This window comes from Sycon ciliatum, chromosome 1, assembly GCF_964019385.1.
Source record: "Sycon ciliatum chromosome 1, ocSycCili1.1, whole genome shotgun sequence".
NCBI classification, from domain to species: Eukaryota; Metazoa; Porifera; class Calcarea; order Leucosolenida; family Sycettidae; genus Sycon; species Sycon ciliatum.
Genome location: NC_088643.1, coordinates 78,566,238 through 78,586,606, shown reverse-complemented (window position 1 = coordinate 78,586,606; position 20,369 = coordinate 78,566,238). Strand labels below are relative to the sequence as shown.

The 20,369-nt window shown below is 47.3% G+C and overlaps 2 protein-coding genes across 2 annotated transcripts; both read left to right on the top strand.

The window, feature by feature from the left end:
- Positions 1–4,053: 4,053 nt before the first annotated feature.
- LOC135805647 (uncharacterized) lies at positions 4,054–10,723 on the top strand. The gene is made up of 4 exons (XM_065319720.1): positions 4,054–6,034; positions 7,106–7,189; positions 7,365–7,556; positions 8,620–10,723. The coding sequence occupies exons 1-4, from the start codon at positions 4,731–4,733 to the stop codon at positions 9,467–9,469; spliced, it is 2,430 nt and encodes an 809-aa protein (XP_065175792.1). The 5' UTR covers positions 4,054–4,730; the 3' UTR covers positions 9,470–10,723.
- A 3,014-nt stretch (positions 10,724–13,737) lies between these two features.
- LOC135805646 (isopentenyl-diphosphate Delta-isomerase 1-like) lies at positions 13,738–19,390 on the top strand. The gene is made up of 3 exons (XM_065319719.1): positions 13,738–14,337; positions 16,686–16,820; positions 18,636–19,390. The coding sequence occupies exons 1-3, from the start codon at positions 13,834–13,836 to the stop codon at positions 18,819–18,821; spliced, it is 825 nt and encodes a 274-aa protein (XP_065175791.1). The 5' UTR covers positions 13,738–13,833; the 3' UTR covers positions 18,822–19,390.
- Positions 19,391–20,369: the final 979 nt, after the last annotated feature.

The following is a 20,369-nucleotide window of genomic DNA, read 5'->3' as shown; positions in this document are numbered from 1 at the left end:
GTGCATGTACAGTATGGTTGACGTATCCTGTATAGACCCTCTTGCATGTTGAATAGAAGAACAGCATCACGTGGTACAGTACAATCATCTTGCTTGCACTAGTACGTATAGTACAGTCAGACCTCGTATGACCGTACACATCCGTTTTCCAGAAACATATCCGAATAGGCGAGGGAAGCGGATAATCGAACACACAAACTGTATGTGTGCATGGCATATTGTATGCTGTAAATTGGTAACCAAGGATTTTCTTCCAGATGGCGAGGGATCCGGATAAAAGAGGACCGGATAAGCGAGGTCTGACTGTACCAAGAGTCCATAACCCCTGCATGGGGTTGTGGACTCTTGCTAGCAGGGAGTCGTAAAATACCGGTATTTTACGACTCCCTGCTTGCTAGTACGTTTAGAGTTGTGGTGACATGTGCATGAAACAAAACTAATTTGTAGTTGTACTTGCAAATATAAAAATGTAATACGCCCATCCCTAACAGGCTCGCTGGTGCCTGATGCCCAATGGGCGAAATATTGGCAGTAAATTTTCTTTATGTTTTGCAACTGTGAACATGTTCGGGATGGAGGTATTTGCAAGTTGAAAGAAAATGATGCAGTGAAGTAAGTTGGAGAGTTCTTAGGAAATCATCAGATTCTATTGCCGGTAGTACTTTGAATAAATAGATGTCGGATCACGGTCATTTGATGTGACGGTCATTATTGCAGGTGTGTCATGCCCTGCAGGTAATTCCGTAAGTGACTAGTGCCGTAGTGGTACCGTAGCAGTGCGATACAGTCCACGGCATGATCAGATGATAGTGAACAGTAATAAATTACAAGTGTAATAAATACTCTTACTTCAGAAGTCATGATTGATATAACTGCATAATCATTGTACTTCCTTGACCTCGTGACTGACAGCTGTGCTCCTTTCAGAAAGTAAAACTGTTTCATCTCCAGCAGATGACATCGCAAAGACTACTAAGTTACTAACTAAGTACTGTAGTATCCGTTCATACAGTAACAATAATCATTACCCACCGGAGCGAGGGCCTTTTTTTATACATCGAACACTCGAGATCGTATCCACCTCCTTACGTGTTTGCAAGTCGAAGAGGCCCACATGGCATGCATACATACAGTATGTACCTAGTGTTCGATAATCCGGTTCCCTCGCCTATCCGGATATTTTTGTGGAAAACGGATGTTTGCGGTTAATTAATTAAGTGAGGTCTGACTGTACTTCAGTACTGTAGCCAGGACTGGACATAGCACAATAGGCATTGAACATTACTCCATATACAGAACTGGTGTGAGCCACCATATACATGTACATGTAGCGCATTTCATTACGTTACAGCAAGAGTACTGGTTATGTAATCTTGGTTACAGTAGATAAGAGTCGGGCGCTGAAGAACGTGGAGCCCAAGAACGTCCAGCCTGAAATGCTAGGAACGTCAACGTTAGAGCAATGCGTTCTGTCGGCTCGCACCCTTCTTCTCCTCGTCCCACGAATCCCCGAATGTTTGTGGTCGTGGAGCCCAAGAACGTCCAGCCTGAAATGCTAGGAACGTCAACGTTAGAGCAATGCGTTCTGTCGGCTCGCACCCTTCTTCTCCTCGTCCCACGAATCCCCGAATGTTTGTGGTCAGCGCGGCCCCGGCTCTTCAATGCACCATCATCTATCACGTCCACACACCACACAATAGGCTAATAATAAGGACTGACCATTTGGGTGTTTTCACGTGTACATGTACATGTACGAGTATGTTGCAAGAAGTAGCTAGATGCATAGCACGAAAATAAGAAAACACACGCTGCTCACGCTCAGTGCTCGCCATGAAGCCTCTGGCAACCCCGGTGACACCATGTCATTGCTTTGGTCCAAGTTTGGAGGGGCCTTGAGGCTTCAGGAAATCGGGGCAAGTCCAAAACACAGTTGCTGGAAACAACCCGATCTAGTAATAGTTCTTTGTGATTGCCACTCTTACTCGTACTACATGTAGTCTCAGTCTTTGCCACAGCCATGCCCTTCCTTTCACCGCCGTGCTTGGCCAACAGCCAATCTCTTCACTTTTTTCTGGCCAATATTCAATGTGCTTCATTTGAGATGTTGTACCGGTATTATGCCGCGTGACCAGGTGTAGTGTTATCATGTACAGCAAGCACAACATGTACCGGTATTACACCGACTCCGTGACGGCATACATGTAACTCCATGAGGGTGGGCATGGGAACAATGGCCCTGAATGGAAAAGGAGCTCATTGGCCATTACTGGCATTATTAGTACCGAGGTGATTGTATTACTATTACACAGAATGGCCTGGCCGCCATTACGGAGGCGTGTCCTGTTCACAACATGTCTTATTCCAGTTCAGTTCCGACACTGTAACCCTAGCGCTAGCGCTGTCCTTGTGAGTGTGAGTGGTTGACAACTAAGTAACAGTTACTTGACATGATCATGTCGTGATGTTCAGGCAGTGGGCCGGCCAGGCAAACAAATAAACACAGAATAATCGTACACTGCACTGCACAGCATGCACTCAAGTGTCAGAACACTCAGAAAAAAACCTTCAAAATATTTCGGAAGGGTGGGAAATACCTCCCTTTGGAAGTGCATCATTATGGGGCCACAAATGGCTGACTCATTCTTTCACCACACTGTGGCCACGCGTGGCAGGCGTGAGTGACTAGTGGTAGGTGACTGGTCTAATGTTCCAGTACATACAGTGGCGCGCCACCCTACTGCCTGGACAAAGGCTGCATAGGGAGTGCGACTGTGCGTGGTGAGGCATGGGAGAGAGAGAGAGAGAGAGAGAGAGAGAGAGAGAGAGAGAGAGAGAGAGAGAGAGAGAGAGAGAGAGAGAGAGAGAGACGCGCACGCACACGCACACACGCACACACGCACGCACACACACACACACACACACACACACACACACACACACACACAGTATAAGAGGTCCTCAGGAACAGTAAGTAATAGTTAGTACATGATTTCAGATTCTACAGGCCTAAGTCCTTGCCAGCCGCCAACTGGTAACTGGTCTCTAGTGCAGTAGTGGAGGAAACACCGGCAAAGCCAGCACTGCAGCAGGCGGTATATCGGTATGGCATTGCGTACGGGGCCGGGGTGGGGGTGCCACACATACAAGGATGTTTGTGACAGTTGCCTCAACTCAAGCTGCAGGGTGCCGTGAAGGCACTTGACCACAAGTCGTTCCGCTTTCGCCACCTCCACGGGGCACTGGCAGTAGCACTAGTAAAATTTAATAGGTCCACGTACACACACTGCCAGTACACTCCATGAAGGCATGATCATGATGATCCATTGACTATGTGACCGCACTCCGAAACAAAGCCCCCCAGTCTTTTCAGAAAGTATTCCAAACACGTTGATGACTGCATGTTTGTGGCATGGTAAAGTCTACCCCGAGTCAGCAGCCTCAGCACTCGCCTCACACCTTTGGTCTTTGGAATTCATTCACCAGCCAGCTCTCACTCTCAGTTGATTATGAGTCGCAATGACTTGTGCTAGTACTGTCTACTGACTGTACTGACTGTACTCAAAACTGACTAGTATACTGTGGCTCAGTGATAGATCTACAAAACTTAGCTAGTATAAGGAAATGCGTAGATCGACGCAGTTACAGTCTCTGTTCGCGTGATTCATCCCGATGAAAGGTCGAAAGACTCGAAACCGAAAGAAGCCCAGCGCCTGCTATTCAACGCTATTAAACCTAGAATCGCCCTTCATTTTCGCGAAGCACACAGCCTTCTCTGGGCTCACTTGCAATAGTACTCGGGCCAATGAATCAGTGGCTGACCTAAAAAAGATGTCGAACGGCTCGAAGGATGTTCTGTTCTTCTGTCCATGATATGAACGCTCAAATACTAGAAAAATAGCCTCAATATTGATCGCGTGGCGCGTGCATGCACCCGGCTTCCTACAATAATTTAGTACAATGATTATGATACCATACTGTACACTGATACAGTACAGACAGTATGTCTCCTTGCGCATGGCCTGGATCGAGTAGTCATGATCTACGTCACACGCGCAGTGCGTCCGCGGATCCGGTCACCAGCATTCATTTCCTGGCCTGGGAGTGGGACTAACAGTAACAAAAGATGCCGATCTATAATACTAGCTATGCCGTGCAAAGCCGACGTTTGCTGTGACTAAACTGCTTTTCAGTTCGTATTATTTTACTACACTGTACGTTGGAAGATTGACCTGCCCTTTCATTTCTATTCGCAGCGTGTACTACAAACGTCGTTGGCCCAGCTGTGCATGCCATCAGGCATCATCATTGTGTTTTCTGCAGAGCGCGTGGCCGTGGGTGAGGTCGAGGGTGTCTAACTAACTACATTGTTTACTGTTAGTGTTACTTCGACTCGAGTAACGACAATCACCCGGATGAGGTTGTAACGCTCTGCTAAACCACGCGTCATTGTCGTCAACTCCTAGATCCTGCAGTGACAGACCTGCCGTATGGTCCCTACTGCTGCGCACGGTGCACGGATCACCAGGCTAGCAGTCTGCAGTCGTGAAACAGGTGTTGGCCGCCGCCGACAGCCGCATTCCTGGTGTTGCTCTGTCTCCACCGCTCGCTGAGCTTTGGTCCGGATCGGAGCTCCTGGGTCAACGAGCCGTGACTCGTGAGCCGTGTCCCAGTTAGAACCTACCAACTTGCTAGTTTAGGGCCTTCAAAGCGGGCCGTTTCGGACGAGAAACATGCTTTCTTCTCCGTTGACAATGAGGCGGAGAGCATCGTCACAGCGGACCAGTGCGGATCCAGTACCGCGCAGTGGTCCACCGAGGTCATGCTACGTTGCCGTGCTGGGGTGCAGTGGACCGCGCTCGGAATCACAAACTGGCGTTGGAAAGTCGGCGCTGTGTGCGCGCTTCGTCAATCCGGGCCTGGATGCTTACAACGCAGTGAAGCCGGACGTGGACGAGTCGGTTCTGGCATGGATGGACTTCGTCGAACCGGAGATCAACCAGGAACACTTCCTCTACTATGGCAGTTCAGCGCGGAGGCTGTCAGGCAACACGACCGCTGTGATTCACGTCGTGGAGCAGACAGAGTTTCTGGACGAGGTATCAGTTGGCCACACAGCGTATCCAACACCTGGCACGTACCTGCAACGTGCCACCATGAGATATCTGCAGTCACCAGGCAAGATTGCTTATACACGACGGGGTAACATTGGTGCGGGCATGGCATCGGGTGCAAAGCCTCTACCAACAGCCCTGTCCAGCAAAGGTCTCTCCGGCTACGTTCTCGTGTACGATCCGACCGCACGCGACGACCGAAAGCAGCAGCAGCTTACACTGCTGGCAAAGCTGGTCGAGAGACTGCCTCGTGATCTACCAATCATACTTGCGATCACCAAATGTGACTCTCTTGCCGGTGGTCAACTCGACCGGCTTGCCCAGGAACACGAGGAGCTAGCACGGTGCCTTCAGCAGCGCAATCGTGCGTTTCCCGTCGTGCACGTTTCGGCCGAGATCGGGGTCAACGTGGACCTGCTGTTCATGCTGCTAGCTTCAAGAGCGCTTGGAGTAGAAATCGGCACGGGTAGTGACCCGTCCGTTGGCGTGTCGTCCTACCAGGAAGCACACGCGGCACGTCACACGGAAATCCGTGAGCTGCAACGAGAACTGTCCGGTGCTGTGATGGACCTGACGCAGCAGTTCCAGACGCGCTGGCATCCTGTTTACCAGGTACTGCGGCGCATGCCGGCGTACCGACGTCTCAGCGATCTGGAGGGCTACGAGGGTGTGCGGCGCCTGTTCCTCGCACGTCTGCTGGAAATCAAGATGGAGGATTTGAAGAACAAGAAGGAGACGACTCCCCCGCCGCCGTCTTCAGGACATGAAAGTGATGCGGAGATTGCGGACATTATGGCCGATGAGGACGATGCCAGAATAACAATCGCAGCCACCACCGTCACCGACAATCAGCCAGGAAAACGACAGAAGACAATGTACGAGGCTCTGGAGAAATCCCTTGAGCAGCATCCAGATGTGAAATGGTATGTTGCTTAAGCAGAAACTCTGTTATTCGAGCAAATTGGTCTATGTTTGCAATACCAGTACACTAACATGTGTATAACCATCGCAATCGGATGTGCTACTTGTTGCTGCCACGGCCTGGACAGCGTTAGCACTGATTTAGTACACATCGTGCCATGTTGATCCTTTGTAAGCGCTTCTTTCTGTCTCCCTCACCCTCTGTCTCTCTGTCTCTCTTTCTCTCTCTTTCTCTCTCTTTCTCTCTCTTTCTCTCTCTTTCTGTCTCTCTCTGTCTCTCTCTCTCTCTCTCTCTGTCTCTGTCTCTCTCTCTCTCTCTCTCTCTCTCTCTCTCTCTCTCTCTCTCTCTCTCTCTCTCTCTCTCTCTCTCTCTCTCTCTCTCTCTCTCTCTCTCTCTCTCTCTCTCTCTCTCTCTCTCTCTGTCTCTCTGTCTCTCTGTCTCTCTGTCTCTCTGTCTCTCTGTCTCTCTGTCTCTCTGTCTCTCTGTCTCTCTGTCTCTCTGTCTCTCTGTCTCTCTGTCTGTCTGTCTGTCTGTCTGTCTCTCTCTCTCTCTCTCTCTCTCTCTCTCTCTCTCTCTCTCTCTCTCTCTCTCTCTCTCTCTCTCTCTCTCTCTCTCTCTCTCTCTCTCTCTCTCTCTCTCTCTCTCTCTCTCTCTCTCTCTCTCTCTCTCTCTCTCTCTCTCTGTCTCTCTGTCTCTCTGTCTCTCTGTCTCTCTGTCTCTCTGTCTCTCTGTCTCTCTGTCTCTCTCTCTCTCTCTCTCTCTCTCTCTCTCTCTCTCTCTCTCTCTCTCTCTCTCTTTCTCTCTCTTAATCTAGACTGACAACCTGCTTGTTAAATCATGCACCTGCTTTCAGGCGTAAAGACCCTGTTGTAGAGATCTCAGTCCTCATTTGTTAGACTTACCTGTCTTTATAAATGTAGCTTACTCTCTCTCTCTCTCTCTCTCTCTCTCTCTCTCTCTCTCTCTCTCTCTCTCTCTCTCTCTCTCTCTCTCTCTCTCTCTCTCTCTCTCTCTCTCTCTCTCTCTCTCTCTCTCTCTCTCTCTCTCTCTCTTCTCCCACTGTGTACTTTAGTGATGCTAAGCAGGTCTCAGATATTTATGAAGACTTGGAGGCGGTCAAGGAAGCAAGGACTTGGCCACGGCAGAGTACTGCATTGTGAGTAGACGTGATGGATTCTTCATCGTGTGCATACCATCGAACACTGCTAAAGCTAACTGGTTTAAAGTTTTACAAGTTTACAACATGCTAGCAGCATCGGTGACAACTTGGGACGTGCCCTGTACTCGATTGTGACTCTTTTTTTGGTTTCGTGTCTGGTTTGTGTATGCAGGGCTCGCGTTCGTGACAGTCGTGGCGCGGTCTACTTTCCGATAACGACCGAGGGGAGCGACAGGTCAGCCACATTGCCATCGAATGACGGCAAGCAGAGACACGGCTCGTGTCCTACATTTCGCAAGGACCGGCCGACCACTCTGGTCCTTGATGCCGATGGCCCTCCAAGCAATGCATCAACACCACCAAAGTAAGCCAGGCGGCACCGTATTTTCTAGGGTATTTGTTGGGCTTTGTGTTTGTGAAAAGCCAGCCACAAATCCACCTTGCTTCCTATGTTCCAACTTCCAAGCGTGCACTTTAGTTAGGGATGAACGGTTTGGTCAAAGAACCGGTCGGTTGGAACCAATCTTCCATCGAGCCGCGCTCACCCGAAGTCAAAATCATGTACTGATTAAACTGAAGAGCGTGTAGAAACTTTGGATCTAACAGCTACATGTTACATGTAATGACTTACTTGTTACTCTTCCATAAGATCGCACTGCATGGACTGTCAATTACTACGTTGGGATGGTAACATGATAATATGATACGAGATTGTTCCCTTCGATTTCTGTGTTGACCCTATACTACGTGATGATGATACGATACTGAAAATTCTGAAATGTTCGGCTTTTGCACCAAGCACAGCAGCAATGTAACTTACTGTAGATGCTATACATGTACTATAAAAGCGCGTAAATAAGTAAATACCTGGGCCCCTCAACAAAAACAAGTACATGTCCAAATAATATACTTTTCATCATTTGACTCTGTCTGTTGAAGTCAGGCTTAGTCCAATTAAAATACTGCTCGAAATACGTCCTGTATTTTCCGGAGCATAAGCCGCACCCCTCGTTTTTGCCTCAAAACGCAGACATCTATCCTATTAAATTTATCGCCATTACTTTGATCATCGGAGTATAAGTCGTACCCCCCCCTTTGGGGGGGGGGGGCGGGGGGTTGAGTGTTCAAAGTGCGGCTTATACTCCGGAAAGTACGGTACTGGTATGGTTGGTGCATGCAGAATGTAGGTAGCATCGTGCCATGCACATGTGCATGCTATGGCATGCACTTGAGAAAAAAGACTTCTCCACGATGCGCAAGTCAGGTCTGGAAATTGGTTCATGACCGGAAGTGAGTACGGGTGTGACCACTACAATTGAAAATAGATAGGTACTTTTTTTACGGGGTTCCACGGTATCGGCGTTGCCTTGTTCGTATCCACGATTTGTTGCTGTCCCACTTGATGTGCTCCTCTATCTGTATTGTAGGGTTGAGGTCCTAAGCCAATCTTGGGATGACATGCCAGAGATATCCCAGACCCACACATCGCCACGGCTCAACAACAAGAATCAAAGTCGACCACGATCGGTGTCACCTCGCCACAGAAGCCGCGGACTGCTCAATCGCTTTCGCAAAACGCCAAGCCCCTCGCCGGCATCTTCTGCCGACAAGCCAGACCCGGTCCAAGCTGCCCAGGAAGCCGTGCTTGCTGGTGAGGAGAAACAGCATGTGGAGGTACGTCATACTCGGTCTCATTCACTGCAAATGCCGCAAAGCAATGAGCTGTCTCCGAGTCAGAGCATGCCCACCGTGTCAGTCACTAGCGAGGATAACAGTAAGACTCCTGGCCTCAATAATACGACGTTATCATCAGCAAAATCCTTGCCCTACCTTCCCATCGTCATCCCGCTGAAACCGAACCTTGTCCCGCGACATGCTCGGAGTGCCTCGATGCACAACCCGGCCATGCGAGTCAGCAGCACAGACAGCGGCTCGTCTCGGCAGCATTTTCCATTGGCTATGGACCGACGATCTCCAGCACCGGTGCAGAAAAGTCCGTACATGCAGTACGGCATGTCCAATATCTACGCACAACCTCTGAAGAAAATACCTGTACCCAAAGACGTTCCATCTCCGATCTACCGAGAGTTGGAAGCTGCTGTTGCAGATCTACACCTGCCAACAGGCGAAAACACTGCGCTGGATGCCACCAACATCATTTTCAAGCCCGCTCCTGTCTATGCCGAGTTGGAAGCAAATGCGGCAGAAATGGCTGTGGAGAGAACAGTTGAACAACCTCAAGAAGACATAGACCCGCTGCTGAATACCCTGGTATAGTTGCTCTCATGCTTGCCAAAGTGTTCCCTGCTGCTGCTGCTGCTGCCGCCGCTGCCGCTGCTGCTTGGCTTGAGTGCAGATTGCTGTTGCTACTCAGTTAGCGCTAATCATTTCAATTGAGCTTGAATGTAACACTCATCACTATACAACCGGCTTATCACAAGTTCATTTCGCTCATGTCATAAATAATAAAGATAAATAATAGTTTAATGGTGCCGGTTGGCTAATGTACGGTAACTTAAAAAATGTCACAATGGCTTGCACTAGGGTGCCGGCACTTCCCGTAATCATACGCTAATTCTACTACATTAGAAACTACCAGTATCAAAACTATCCGTGCGGGGTACCCCTTGCCCCACTTTCACTTACATTCGGCACACCTACGCACACTCACAATCTCTGCATCTAATGATCTACCGTATTTCCCAGATGTCTCTACTACTTCCAGTCAGGCCAAGTAAAATCTGTTGAGGCCCACGTTGGTGTCAGTGGGGCCGCTCTATTCCTTGATGTAGTGTAGCAAGAGCCTGTTGTGATGGCATCAACATGATTGCCACACTGAATGACCAATGACCAATGGTACTATCTATACCCTACAGGTTTACACACGGTGACTCATTGTACGGCTTTACTGCCTTGCTGCAGCAGATTATAACTTGATTACAAATTACTCCGTAGGCCCGATATTGATCAACGATTTCCATAACACGAATCTACATGTGCTTTGTGTCTATTATCAAGAGTCCATAATCCCCTCCCCCTCCATGACTCTTGCTACTTCGAAGTATTATATTGGCGATCCTTACAGTACAATGAAACTTTTAGTTCAGCTGTTTAATAGCATGCTCATCTCGCTCCAGTTTGATATTTCAACTTATAATCAACTTCTAAACACAGCTTTCCATTGTTGTTCACTGCACTTTATGCCGCCTCAGTAACACTGATCTGTAGTCTGTACGATTGGTGGGTGAATGTTATTGTCTTTCTCTTTTATTGTCTTTTCATCATTGTCTTTCATCCTGTTACTATAGCAATCCATTCCCTGAATTCTGACGGTACCTGTACTGGCACTGGGTACTGGCAAGATGAGGAGTGAGTTGCGTTTTTTTCCTACATGGGTAGACCGTCAAGCCGGGTTTAGCAACCATGCATTTGGTCTCGGTATGATCACTTTTTTTTCTTCTTTTGCACTCACCCATTCAATGTGGTGAATGTACAATTAGTAGCTGAATTAGGAGATGCTACTTTCGGATATCAGCATGCGTCACCTATGTTCAAGACCACACTGGGCCGGCTGCACGGCCCAGGTTCCATGGGTGGTCACTGAGAGCAGGTGTTCACCCTGGCGTGCGTTGTCGGTTTGCAGTCACTAGTATTGGGCGTTTGCATGCTTGGGCCTCTGGACTTCCTCAGGCTTGCAATGAAAGGCTACCACATAGGCACAGCGGCCTAGAAAGCCTAGAAAGCCTAGATGGCTTACTACTACACTACTAGTAACCAGTCACGATGCGCAGCTTTTAGCAAAAGCTATTTCCACCTGCCGCATGGCATGGCCAGGCCTGGCAAAGTCGGTGTCCACGGTAGTCTAATACTACTAGGTCAGTTGAGGCGCACAACCACTACTGTCATAATGCACATCTGATCATGTGCATGATTGTACATGCATCCTTACACTGATGTACAGTAGTGAACTGACATGTACATGTATGCTGCTAAGTACCTGTAAGAGTTTCTAGCACACAAACTCTTATATTAACCCTTTGGAGCTCATCGTTCGAATTCGAACGATGCCAATGTCATGTGTGCAAGTGCACTCAACGAGTCACAACTCAGTCAAATCTCAACCGAATTCAACAATCGAAATACCTACGAGGTAGCAGAGAATCTAAGCTGTCGGCTCGAAAAACTCCGGGGTCGATACGAGCTAGTATAACAGAGCGGCGAGTGCTCGAAAGTTCGCTCGATTTCTCATGCGTCAGCGAAGTGCAAATTTCGTTCAAAAGTGGGATTTTCCCTCTTCCTGCCCACGCAGCGTGTGACATCACTCCCAGCGCTTTTTGTCCCGGCTTTTGTGAGCCTGTTAGAAAAAATTTGAATGATTTTGAGCTAGCACGAGTGAAATGGCGAGACAAGGACTATTCCCGTTTTGGATTTGGTATTCAGCTGGCGTTCCTGGCATTCGGTAGCAGACAGCAATCGCTCTCCTGGATGAGTTTGGGCTCGCTGTTATCCTCGTTCCAAGAGCTTTCCAACGAGCCCAAGATCGTCAGAATCGGTGAAGTAGAACCAGCGTTATGATGGAAATTGGAACGAATATACTTGCAATTGCAGCTATCTCCTGACGTCGTGTGATCAGTGCAGTTCCAAAGGGTTAAAGGGGAAGTATACCCTAAAATCAAATTTTCACCAGTTGTAGTCTTCGTGGTGCTGAGTTGAATGGTCTTGGTCCGAGGACGCCGAGACGCTCCCTTCCTCCTTTATTCCCAATCGAACTCGCGCACTTCCACCGAAACTGGGTGACTACGCCCTACTAGATAGGGATTTGTATGGAAAAAGTCACTAAAAACGCCGTTTCGTTCTTATAAAAGCACGGATGACCGCGATTGGTCCATATGTTGTAGTCTTGTGGCCGCTGAGTCGACTGGTTTTGGTCCGAAAAGGCTGCGATGCAGCGTTCGGCCCTTATTCCCAATCGAACACGGTTGAGTGAGCGGTCACGTGCCTGCAGAGTACATTTTTCACATCAAGATTCAACTCAAAGGTTCAAAGTAGGGAGTCGTAAGAGGCGTTTACGACTCCCTGGTTCAAAGGTTCAACTCGAGTGACATAAACGGGCCCAAAGTAGGCCCAGACAGATTCTGCTCCGCTCGCTTCGATATTTCGCCGCAAAATGTTGCTGCGAAATCTTCGATATTTTGCCGAGCCTGGCGCAGGAAACTCGATATTTTGCTCCATTTTGCTCCGGAAAACGTGTATTTTATCCACTTCCCGTACAATCCCGTACGTTTCATAAAAATCGCAGGGTCGGTTTCTCAACACGGGTTTCCACGCACGTGTCCCTAAGTTTTTCCAAAATCATGTCGATCCACAGTGAATCCCAGTGATATTTCGGTGACATGATCTCGTCCTGGGCAGTGTACCCTGCTGAACGGGTAAGAAACACGGAAATCCAAGTATCAGGCATCGATTTTGCCCAACATCTCGATATTTTGCTCCGATGTTGCCGGCAATTTCCGCTCTTTCAATTCTTCGATATTTTACCGAAAGAATTGCCGGCAGGATCTGTCTGGGCCTAGCCCAAACGGGCTGTAAATGAGCACGTGACCGCTTACTCAACCGCGTTCGATTGGGAATAAGGGCCGAATGCTGCATCGCAACGGCCTTTTCGGACCAAAACCAGTCGACTCAGCGGCCAAAAGACTACAACATATGGACCAATCGCGGTCATCCGCGCTTTTATAAGAACGAAACGGCGTTTTTACTTTTTAGTGACTTTTTCCATACAAATTCCTATCTAGTAGGGCGCAGTCACCCAGTTTCGGTGGAAGTACGCGAGTTCGATTGGGAATAAAGGAGGAAAGGAGCGTCTCAGCTTCTTATTCCTCGGACCAAGACCATTCGACTCAGCACCCCGAAGACTACAACTGGTGAAATTTGATTTTAGGGTATACTTCCCCTTTAAGTTATAATTCATTTTAAACCAGTAAACTGTTTCTTGAAACTTCAAAGTACCGTAACTTAGTTTTCCTGGTGGTCTCATTTATCCCAATACATGCACGTACATGTACTCGTACTACAGTATTTTACCTTCGGGTTATGGTGCGACAACTGATGACACAAACTGTCAGAGATCGTGGCACCATGTACCACCGCTTCATCTCCACGATCACCATCGAGCTTGGGCCTTACTGCATGTCGTTTCGATTATGGCGAGAGCATACCGGTAGTCTACAGTCATTCGCTACTCGTATGATTCGATCACTCATGTCATAGAAGCCGGCAAGGTATTTTGCAAGCTGGCACGTTGCATCGCTAAGCTGTGTACAATAACATGTACATGTGCAGTTACAATGATGCTATTGCCTGCTAAATAGCCAAACTAAAGACATTTGTCTTTGCAAAGACAAATGCCACAATCCAGCCACATCACGTGCATCCATCTGGCCATCATATCGACACGCGTGGCATGCGTGCCAGGCTGTTCTGATCCTATTAATTTTTTTGAAAATCTGGCCCTTGCTTTTTTCTCTGCACTGCGCTGCAGCGCTGATCAAATCATACCATTGTCAGTGATTTTTTTTGGAGTTCTCGCTTTGTAGGTGACAGAGATCTGTGGGGAGTTTTGTTCTATCTCGACTGCAAGAATGGCTCTGGCATCATGCAGACGATCTGTCACTGGTGTTCTTACAAGTGCTTGTAGGTCAGTTGATGTTACACGCTCACTCAGCAGAAATCTGTTTTTTCCTTCAAGAATTGTGGAAAGACCTTTGACAACAACCTCGAGGATGGCGGACACCATTGCAGATCCAACCCAGAGAAAACTGATGCAGGAGCAGTGTCTACTTGTTGATGAGAATGACGAAATCGTAGGACACGCGTCGAAGCTGGACTGCCATCGTAGGGTGAATATCGAGGCCAATGGTATGCTCCATCGTGCATTTAGTGTATTCCTATTCAACAGCAAAGGCGAATTACTCCTGCAGGAGAGGGCAGACTCCAAAGTAACTTTTCCAGGCTACGTAACCAATACATGCTGCAGTCATCCGCTGTACGTTGAAGACGAAATGATAAATGAGCCGTTGGCATTGGGTGTGAAGAGAGCTGCTCAGAGACGTGTTAACTATGAACTCGGAGTGCCTTTAGATCAAGTGAGTTTTGAATACAGCTGTATTTTAAGAAAGCTTAACTTAGAAGTTAGAAGTAACGACCCCGGCGGTAATACTTGATGAGGTTCAATGGTTGCTCCAATGTGGAGCTCGCACTTCTTGCCAAATTTCTTGACATTTGACCGACTCGCGACTGCCGTCCGCCACCGGGAGCATGTCAACTTGGCACACTTGCAAGAAAGCACCACACCCTGCTCACAGTGTTTTTTGGGAATTCACCCTCTCTTCAGTTGAGCTTCAGAGGCTAATGAACCTTTTGCTCCAAATCGCTACTTTTTTTAGCGCTCCAGCAGCCGAAACATCATTAGGGATACAAACTTACAGTGACGCTCCGTTTCCAACACGACAAACACCTTGTAAGGCCCCAGGTAGCAGAGTTAGTCAATGTCACTCGTGGAGGAGTTAAAAACAGATACCGAGGGCCATTGGCAAGTAATTCGGCAGGAAGCGTGAACTCCACGTAGGAGCACCCAACTTTGTCGAAAGTTACTGTCGAAGTCGCTACATCAAGTTGGTATTACAGAGGTTCTGCAAAACAAATTTCGCGTTCAAGTTCGCACTTAAATGAAAGCTGAACTCACAGAGTTTGCGTTGTGGTAAGGACTAGCAAACAAAATTCGTGCTTGCACGGCGTGGACTGGTCATACATGTGTACAGACAGTACAACGTAGTAACTTTATGACTCACTAGCGGATTCGTGTTCTGACTGCTTTTTCAAGTGAAATGTGCTAGGGACCTAATGTGCGGAAGTTCACATTCCGGTTCGCGACCCGAAAAAAACTCGAACGCTAAATTCGTCTTGCTAAACCTCCGTTATCCCCCTTGCGCGGACATGCAACTAGTTTGTAAAGGTGACAGCTTTGTGAACAACTAATAGCTCTCGGCGTCTGTTTCTCGCCACTCCGTGAGCAACATTGATTCACATTGCTGCCTGGGGCCTCACGAGATGTTTGTCGTGCTGGAAACGGTGTAATATGGTATCCCTAACAGGGATCGATTTACTTTGATTTTTTTGCATAGCAGTCACTGCTACACAGTTTTGCAATTGACTAGCAACTCCCAGTATTGATTAGCAGCTTTCCTTCATCAAAAGTGTACAATCATGCATATCTGTACGATAGCAAGATTTTGTACAGAAGTGGACAATAGCTGCTGTTGCTATTTGCTTTTCCAAGCGAACGGTCGACATGAATATTTACGTCAGGGTTTTGTTACATGTTCAGCGTTCACCCGACTTGTTAGTTCGTCACAACACAGTATCCTTCAACAGGGTAGTTCCACTGATTCCTTCGACAAAGAACGCTCAGGAAAGCGCTCAAACGATCGTAACATTCCGTGCAAAGTGTCCAGAATTTTCGCTTTGCTCCATCGAAACGAATCAACATTCCTGGCGCGTCCAGTTCTTTTTCTCACTTCTGGACAGTGATCAGATTCACTGACATGTTGGTCACATGGGACTAAGAACCATCCACTTCAGCTGTGTCTTGTCGAACAGAAACAAACTGAATTGAGCTTGACAGTGAAAGAAGAAAGGAGAACTTCAGGGAAAGTTGCCGCCGTGTAGTGTACAAAACTAACTTCCAAAGACTGCAGTGCTAGTGCAGTGTCCAAAATCATACAGAGCGCGATCCGCGACCCGCGCCCGCGTGCGGACTAAACAGGGTAGGCCAGTTGGTTGGAGAAGTAAAATACTACTCCCTAGTCAGTAGTGACAGTCGCATGTAAACTGCACACAATCAGTACAGAATGGTCTTTGTACATACCGGTATGCATGGCCAGTGCATCGCAGTTTTCATGGTTTTGGGCGATAAAAAACGAAAAGCGAATCGCAGCCAGTGAATTTTGATTCGCAAACTGCGATGCGAACCCGGATAAATCGATGCCTGCCTAATGTTGTTTGGGCTGCTGGGGCACTATAAAATGTAATGCTTTTTCATTAGCATGCTCAAGCTCAATTGATGATTCGTTAATTCCCGGAAAAACAGTGTGTATTGAGCAGGAAGTGGTGCTTTCCTCCAGGTTTGCCGAGTGGAATCGGAAGGTTCAACATGCCCCTGGTGTGTCATAGTGCGTTAATGTGTACACATATCTTCACTTCAAGTGAGATGTGGCAGCTCAAGAGAGTACTCAAAGCACGATAATACAGAGCGCTACATATATACATTACAAAGAAGTGCAATGTGCTGTCTGGTGATCACTTTTACTGTTTTACATCACAGTTTCAGCTGAGCAGTTTTCAATCCTTCTTTGTATGTGTCAATGTGTGCGCGCGCGCGTGTGTGTGTGTGTATGTATGTGTGTGTGCGTGCATGCACGTTCTTGTGATGTAGCTACCTCTGGAGTCATTCAACTTCCTCGCTCGTGTCCACTACCGAGCAATGTCCGGCGGAGACTGGGGAGAGCATGAGATGGACTATGTACTCTTCATGCAGAAGGATGTAGACCTGGCGCCAAACGATAATGAGGTGAGCTTCTGCCTGCCCGTTCCTTTTTCTTTTCTTTTTCTTTTCTTAGACTTTACAATAGTTTACAGTCATGGTACTGCGCTGGCAAGGCTATCCTATTCTTAAGCAACAGAATCCACCTCAGCAATCTTGTCCTTCATCCTGCGATACATGCTGTCCAAAACAGCTGCCCAATGCCCGCAGCATCCGCAGAGATAGGACGAACATAGCATATGCCGACTGCTGCAGCGGGATGACAGAGCCCGGGAAGCAAGCCACCACACTCCTGAAGAATATCCTTACAGACGAACACCCTACCTTCTCCTCTGATGGTCTCGCTAAAAGCAGTGCAAACACTCTTTATCTTCCGGGCCGTCTTGCATGGGTCAAGGCAGATAGTAGGAGGTAGCTGCGGAAATGGCAATGATGGCATTTCTTTTGATTCAGTACTAGTGCAACAACACTGTCCTTGCAATGGACGCGCGGGTTGTGACACTGGAATTGGCTAATCTGCTTGCCGTTGCTGAGCTGCCGGGCATCCTTAGTAGCAAACCCTGTTTTCACTTTTGTTGATGGGAGAATAGCCGACTCGTCCGTGACAGCTATGGCCATCAGGCAAACCATGGAGGAGCTGGCATCGGTGTGGCGGATTTAGGGATTTCTCATTGTAGTCTTTACTTGGCTGCAGTGGAGTCTGAATACCATAAAAAAGTATTCTTGATGGGGGGGGGGGGGGGGATAAAGGTAACTTAGGGGTTCTAATGGCTCATGGTGGAATCGAGGTAGTTTTTCCCTGCAATAACAGAATGGAGAAGGTGTGTATGTCATGTATTTCTCGTTTTCTCTAACTCTTTTTGCCGACAGATGCGTTAGCCCCATGGGTGATCTCACACATGGGGTACATGCGAGCTGTTATTATTATTATTATTATTACAGGTGGAATCCTGATAATTCGAATATGGCTTAATTCGAACATCCCGCTTAATTAGAAGTTTTTCGAGGACCGATTTCTGTTAATACGATTCCCACATAAATTTTCCTGATAATTCGAACCTCGAACCAGACATGTCCGGTTAATTCGAAGTTCCACGGATTCCACTTACATCGAACATATGTGGGATTTGTGCTGATAATTCAAAGTTAGCAAAGTGTAATTCGAAGTTCACTGTACACTGTACTGGTCAGTTCAGTTTGCATGAGCAGGCTGTGCCGGTCAGTTCAGTATCCGTGAAATCTGTGTCTAAGGTCCATAGCGCAACTCTGCATGACCATGAGAGCATTTTGATATACATATTGTGTTGTGGGTTCATGTTTGGATAATTAGAATGTCCGGGTAATTAGAAGTTTTTTCCTGGCATTTCGAGATTCGAATTATCAGGATTCCACCTGCATTATTATTAATGGCTGTGCATACCCTGGTAATGGGAAGTCTTGTCTTTGTGGATCAATGCACCACTGTTGCTCTGCTGTAGAACCCTTTGTGTGTGTGTGTGTGTGTGTGTGTGTGTGTGTGTGTGTGTGTGTGTGTGTGTGTGTGTGTGTGTGCCGTGAGTGGGATCATTTCTAAGTCCGCCGAGTTTGGGGATTTAAGGGGGTGTCAGCCGTTGGGCGGTTCATAGCCAATTGACTCATCTTTCCCAGATTCCTTTTGAGTGTCTTTCTCCTCTCCCGGGGAGACCCACGTGACCAGTTTTGGCAGTGAGCAAGTACAGTGTGTGTGTTTGTGTGTGTGTGTGTGTGTGTGTGTGTGTGTGTGTGTGCTCTGAACCTCTCACGTGGGTTTTGGTTGTTCCTTAATGCTTCACTCTGGTATACTTTCTATTCTTTTTTGTGTAGGTCAGGAAAGTCGAGTATGTGTCGCTGGATGATTTCCCAAACTATCTTGAAAAGTGCAAAGCATCTGGCGTTCCTGTCACACCTTGGTTTGACTTGATCGGCAAAAACCTGCTGACAACATGGTGGAAAAGGCTCGACAGCATCGGCTCTATTGCCAATTCGGAAGAAATTCACCGTTATGTGTAATTTGCGGTGCTAGATTTGCAGACATTTTGAAACACTGCACCACTCCACACTGTGCTGCTTGCCCGCCTACACAACACCATAGCGAGGAAATGCAACATGCAACATCTAACCAAGGACGAATTTCCTCGGTACGGTGTTGTAGATTTGCAAAATTATGAAAACTATACTTTCCACCGTGCGACATTTCATTATTTTATTCGCACCCTTCTTCAGTATTTATATTTATTTCTAGTGGTAACCTGGATTCTCTTATCCGATTTAGACATACCGGTAACTACGGTATAAGCTCTCTTAGTTAGACTGCGTTATTTTATCAGTTGCCTTTTGCATGGTCGAATAACACATGCATGTAAAGACACACATGGCGAAATGGCTGGGAATGTTCAATATGCACCTGGTGCTTTTTTTTAGGTAGTTTTACTTGCTTTTACCCGTGGTTACTTTGCTTGTAGCTTGTTTATGTCAGAAAAAGTTGCCTGCTCCGGACTTCTTCAATTCTTACCGCCAAAGTTGTTTTTATTCGGGCTACCAGTGCTCCTGTGAATTAAAAGTGCGTCAGATTCTGTAAATGTGTTGCTCGTGTGTACGGGTTGCAGATCGCTGTACTGCTGGCCTCTTTGAAGACTATTACACTTAGATAGTATCAAGAGTACATAACCGATAGTAACCGATAGTATGCATGCACTGAAGATTGTGGCACACCGTGTGCACATGGGCATGCTGACTTACTCTGTGCCATGCATCGACGAGGCCTCGATTTATTGAGTTGTGTGATACAATTTCGAACTACCTCAAAAGAAAAATTTCCTGGATACTCATCCAATGAATCCCGGCTTATAATTTTATTGATGAAATGCGAGGTGCCTTTGCTGGAAAAGCCACTGCAAGTCAAATGTCGTCAGTGCTTGCATTTCATGATGCAAAAATATCCAGTTATGGGAGTACATGTATTCCTTTCTATGCGAAAAGTACTTAGTCATGGGAGCACGCCCTTCTATGCGAAAGTACTACAGTACGATCAGTAGCCCACGTATACTGTTTGCCATTACAGATTTCTGCATGAAGGTCAACAAGCATTAGGGAGGTTCCGGAGTACGATTTTTCGTGCCAAAATCCGTGGAGGCTCTACGGATTTTTTATACGTCGTTTTCGAGCAGTGAAAAGTTCCGGGGTACGGAACTTATGTGTTTGCCGTCATTGCCTAGGTTACGTTCGCAAACACGTCACATTCCCGCGCTATGCCTTTTTATTTTGAAAATTTGTACCGAAATCAAAACTTCCCGCGAAAAATCAAAGTTTCTCGTACCAAATTTGTACGCGAAAAATCTTTCTGCACCCGAAGACGCAAAATCTCCATACGAAGCATGGTTCGTATGAAAGCCAGTCCACACGGATTCTCGTGCCGAAAAATCGTATGGAGCACGCCTGGAAAAAATCCGTAGCGCCCATACGGATTTTGGCACGGAAAATCGTACCCCGGAACCTCTCTATTGTCAAAATCTTCAGTGCAACTGCCCTATCTCTTTCAATTCAGTGGGCGTCTGAATC

Excerpts from the sequence above, each read along its gene's own strand:
- LOC135805647 (XM_065319720.1), top strand. The coding sequence starts at position 4,731 with ATGCTTTCTTCTCCGTTGACAATGAGGCGGAGAGCATCGTCACAGCGG. Across the intron at positions 6,035-7,105 it reads CAGCATCCAGATGTGAAATG|TGATGCTAAGCAGGTCTCAG; the intron begins GTATGTTGCTTA and ends TGTGTACTTTAG. Across the intron at positions 7,557-8,619 it reads AATGCATCAACACCACCAAA|GGTTGAGGTCCTAAGCCAAT; the intron begins GTAAGCCAGGCG and ends TCTGTATTGTAG.
- LOC135805646 (XM_065319719.1), top strand. The coding sequence starts at position 13,834 with ATGGCTCTGGCATCATGCAGACGATCTGTCACTGGTGTTCTTACAAGT. Across the intron at positions 14,338-16,685 it reads TCGGAGTGCCTTTAGATCAA|CTACCTCTGGAGTCATTCAA; the intron begins GTGAGTTTTGAA and ends CTTGTGATGTAG. Across the intron at positions 16,821-18,635 it reads TGGCGCCAAACGATAATGAG|GTCAGGAAAGTCGAGTATGT; the intron begins GTGAGCTTCTGC and ends TTTTTTGTGTAG.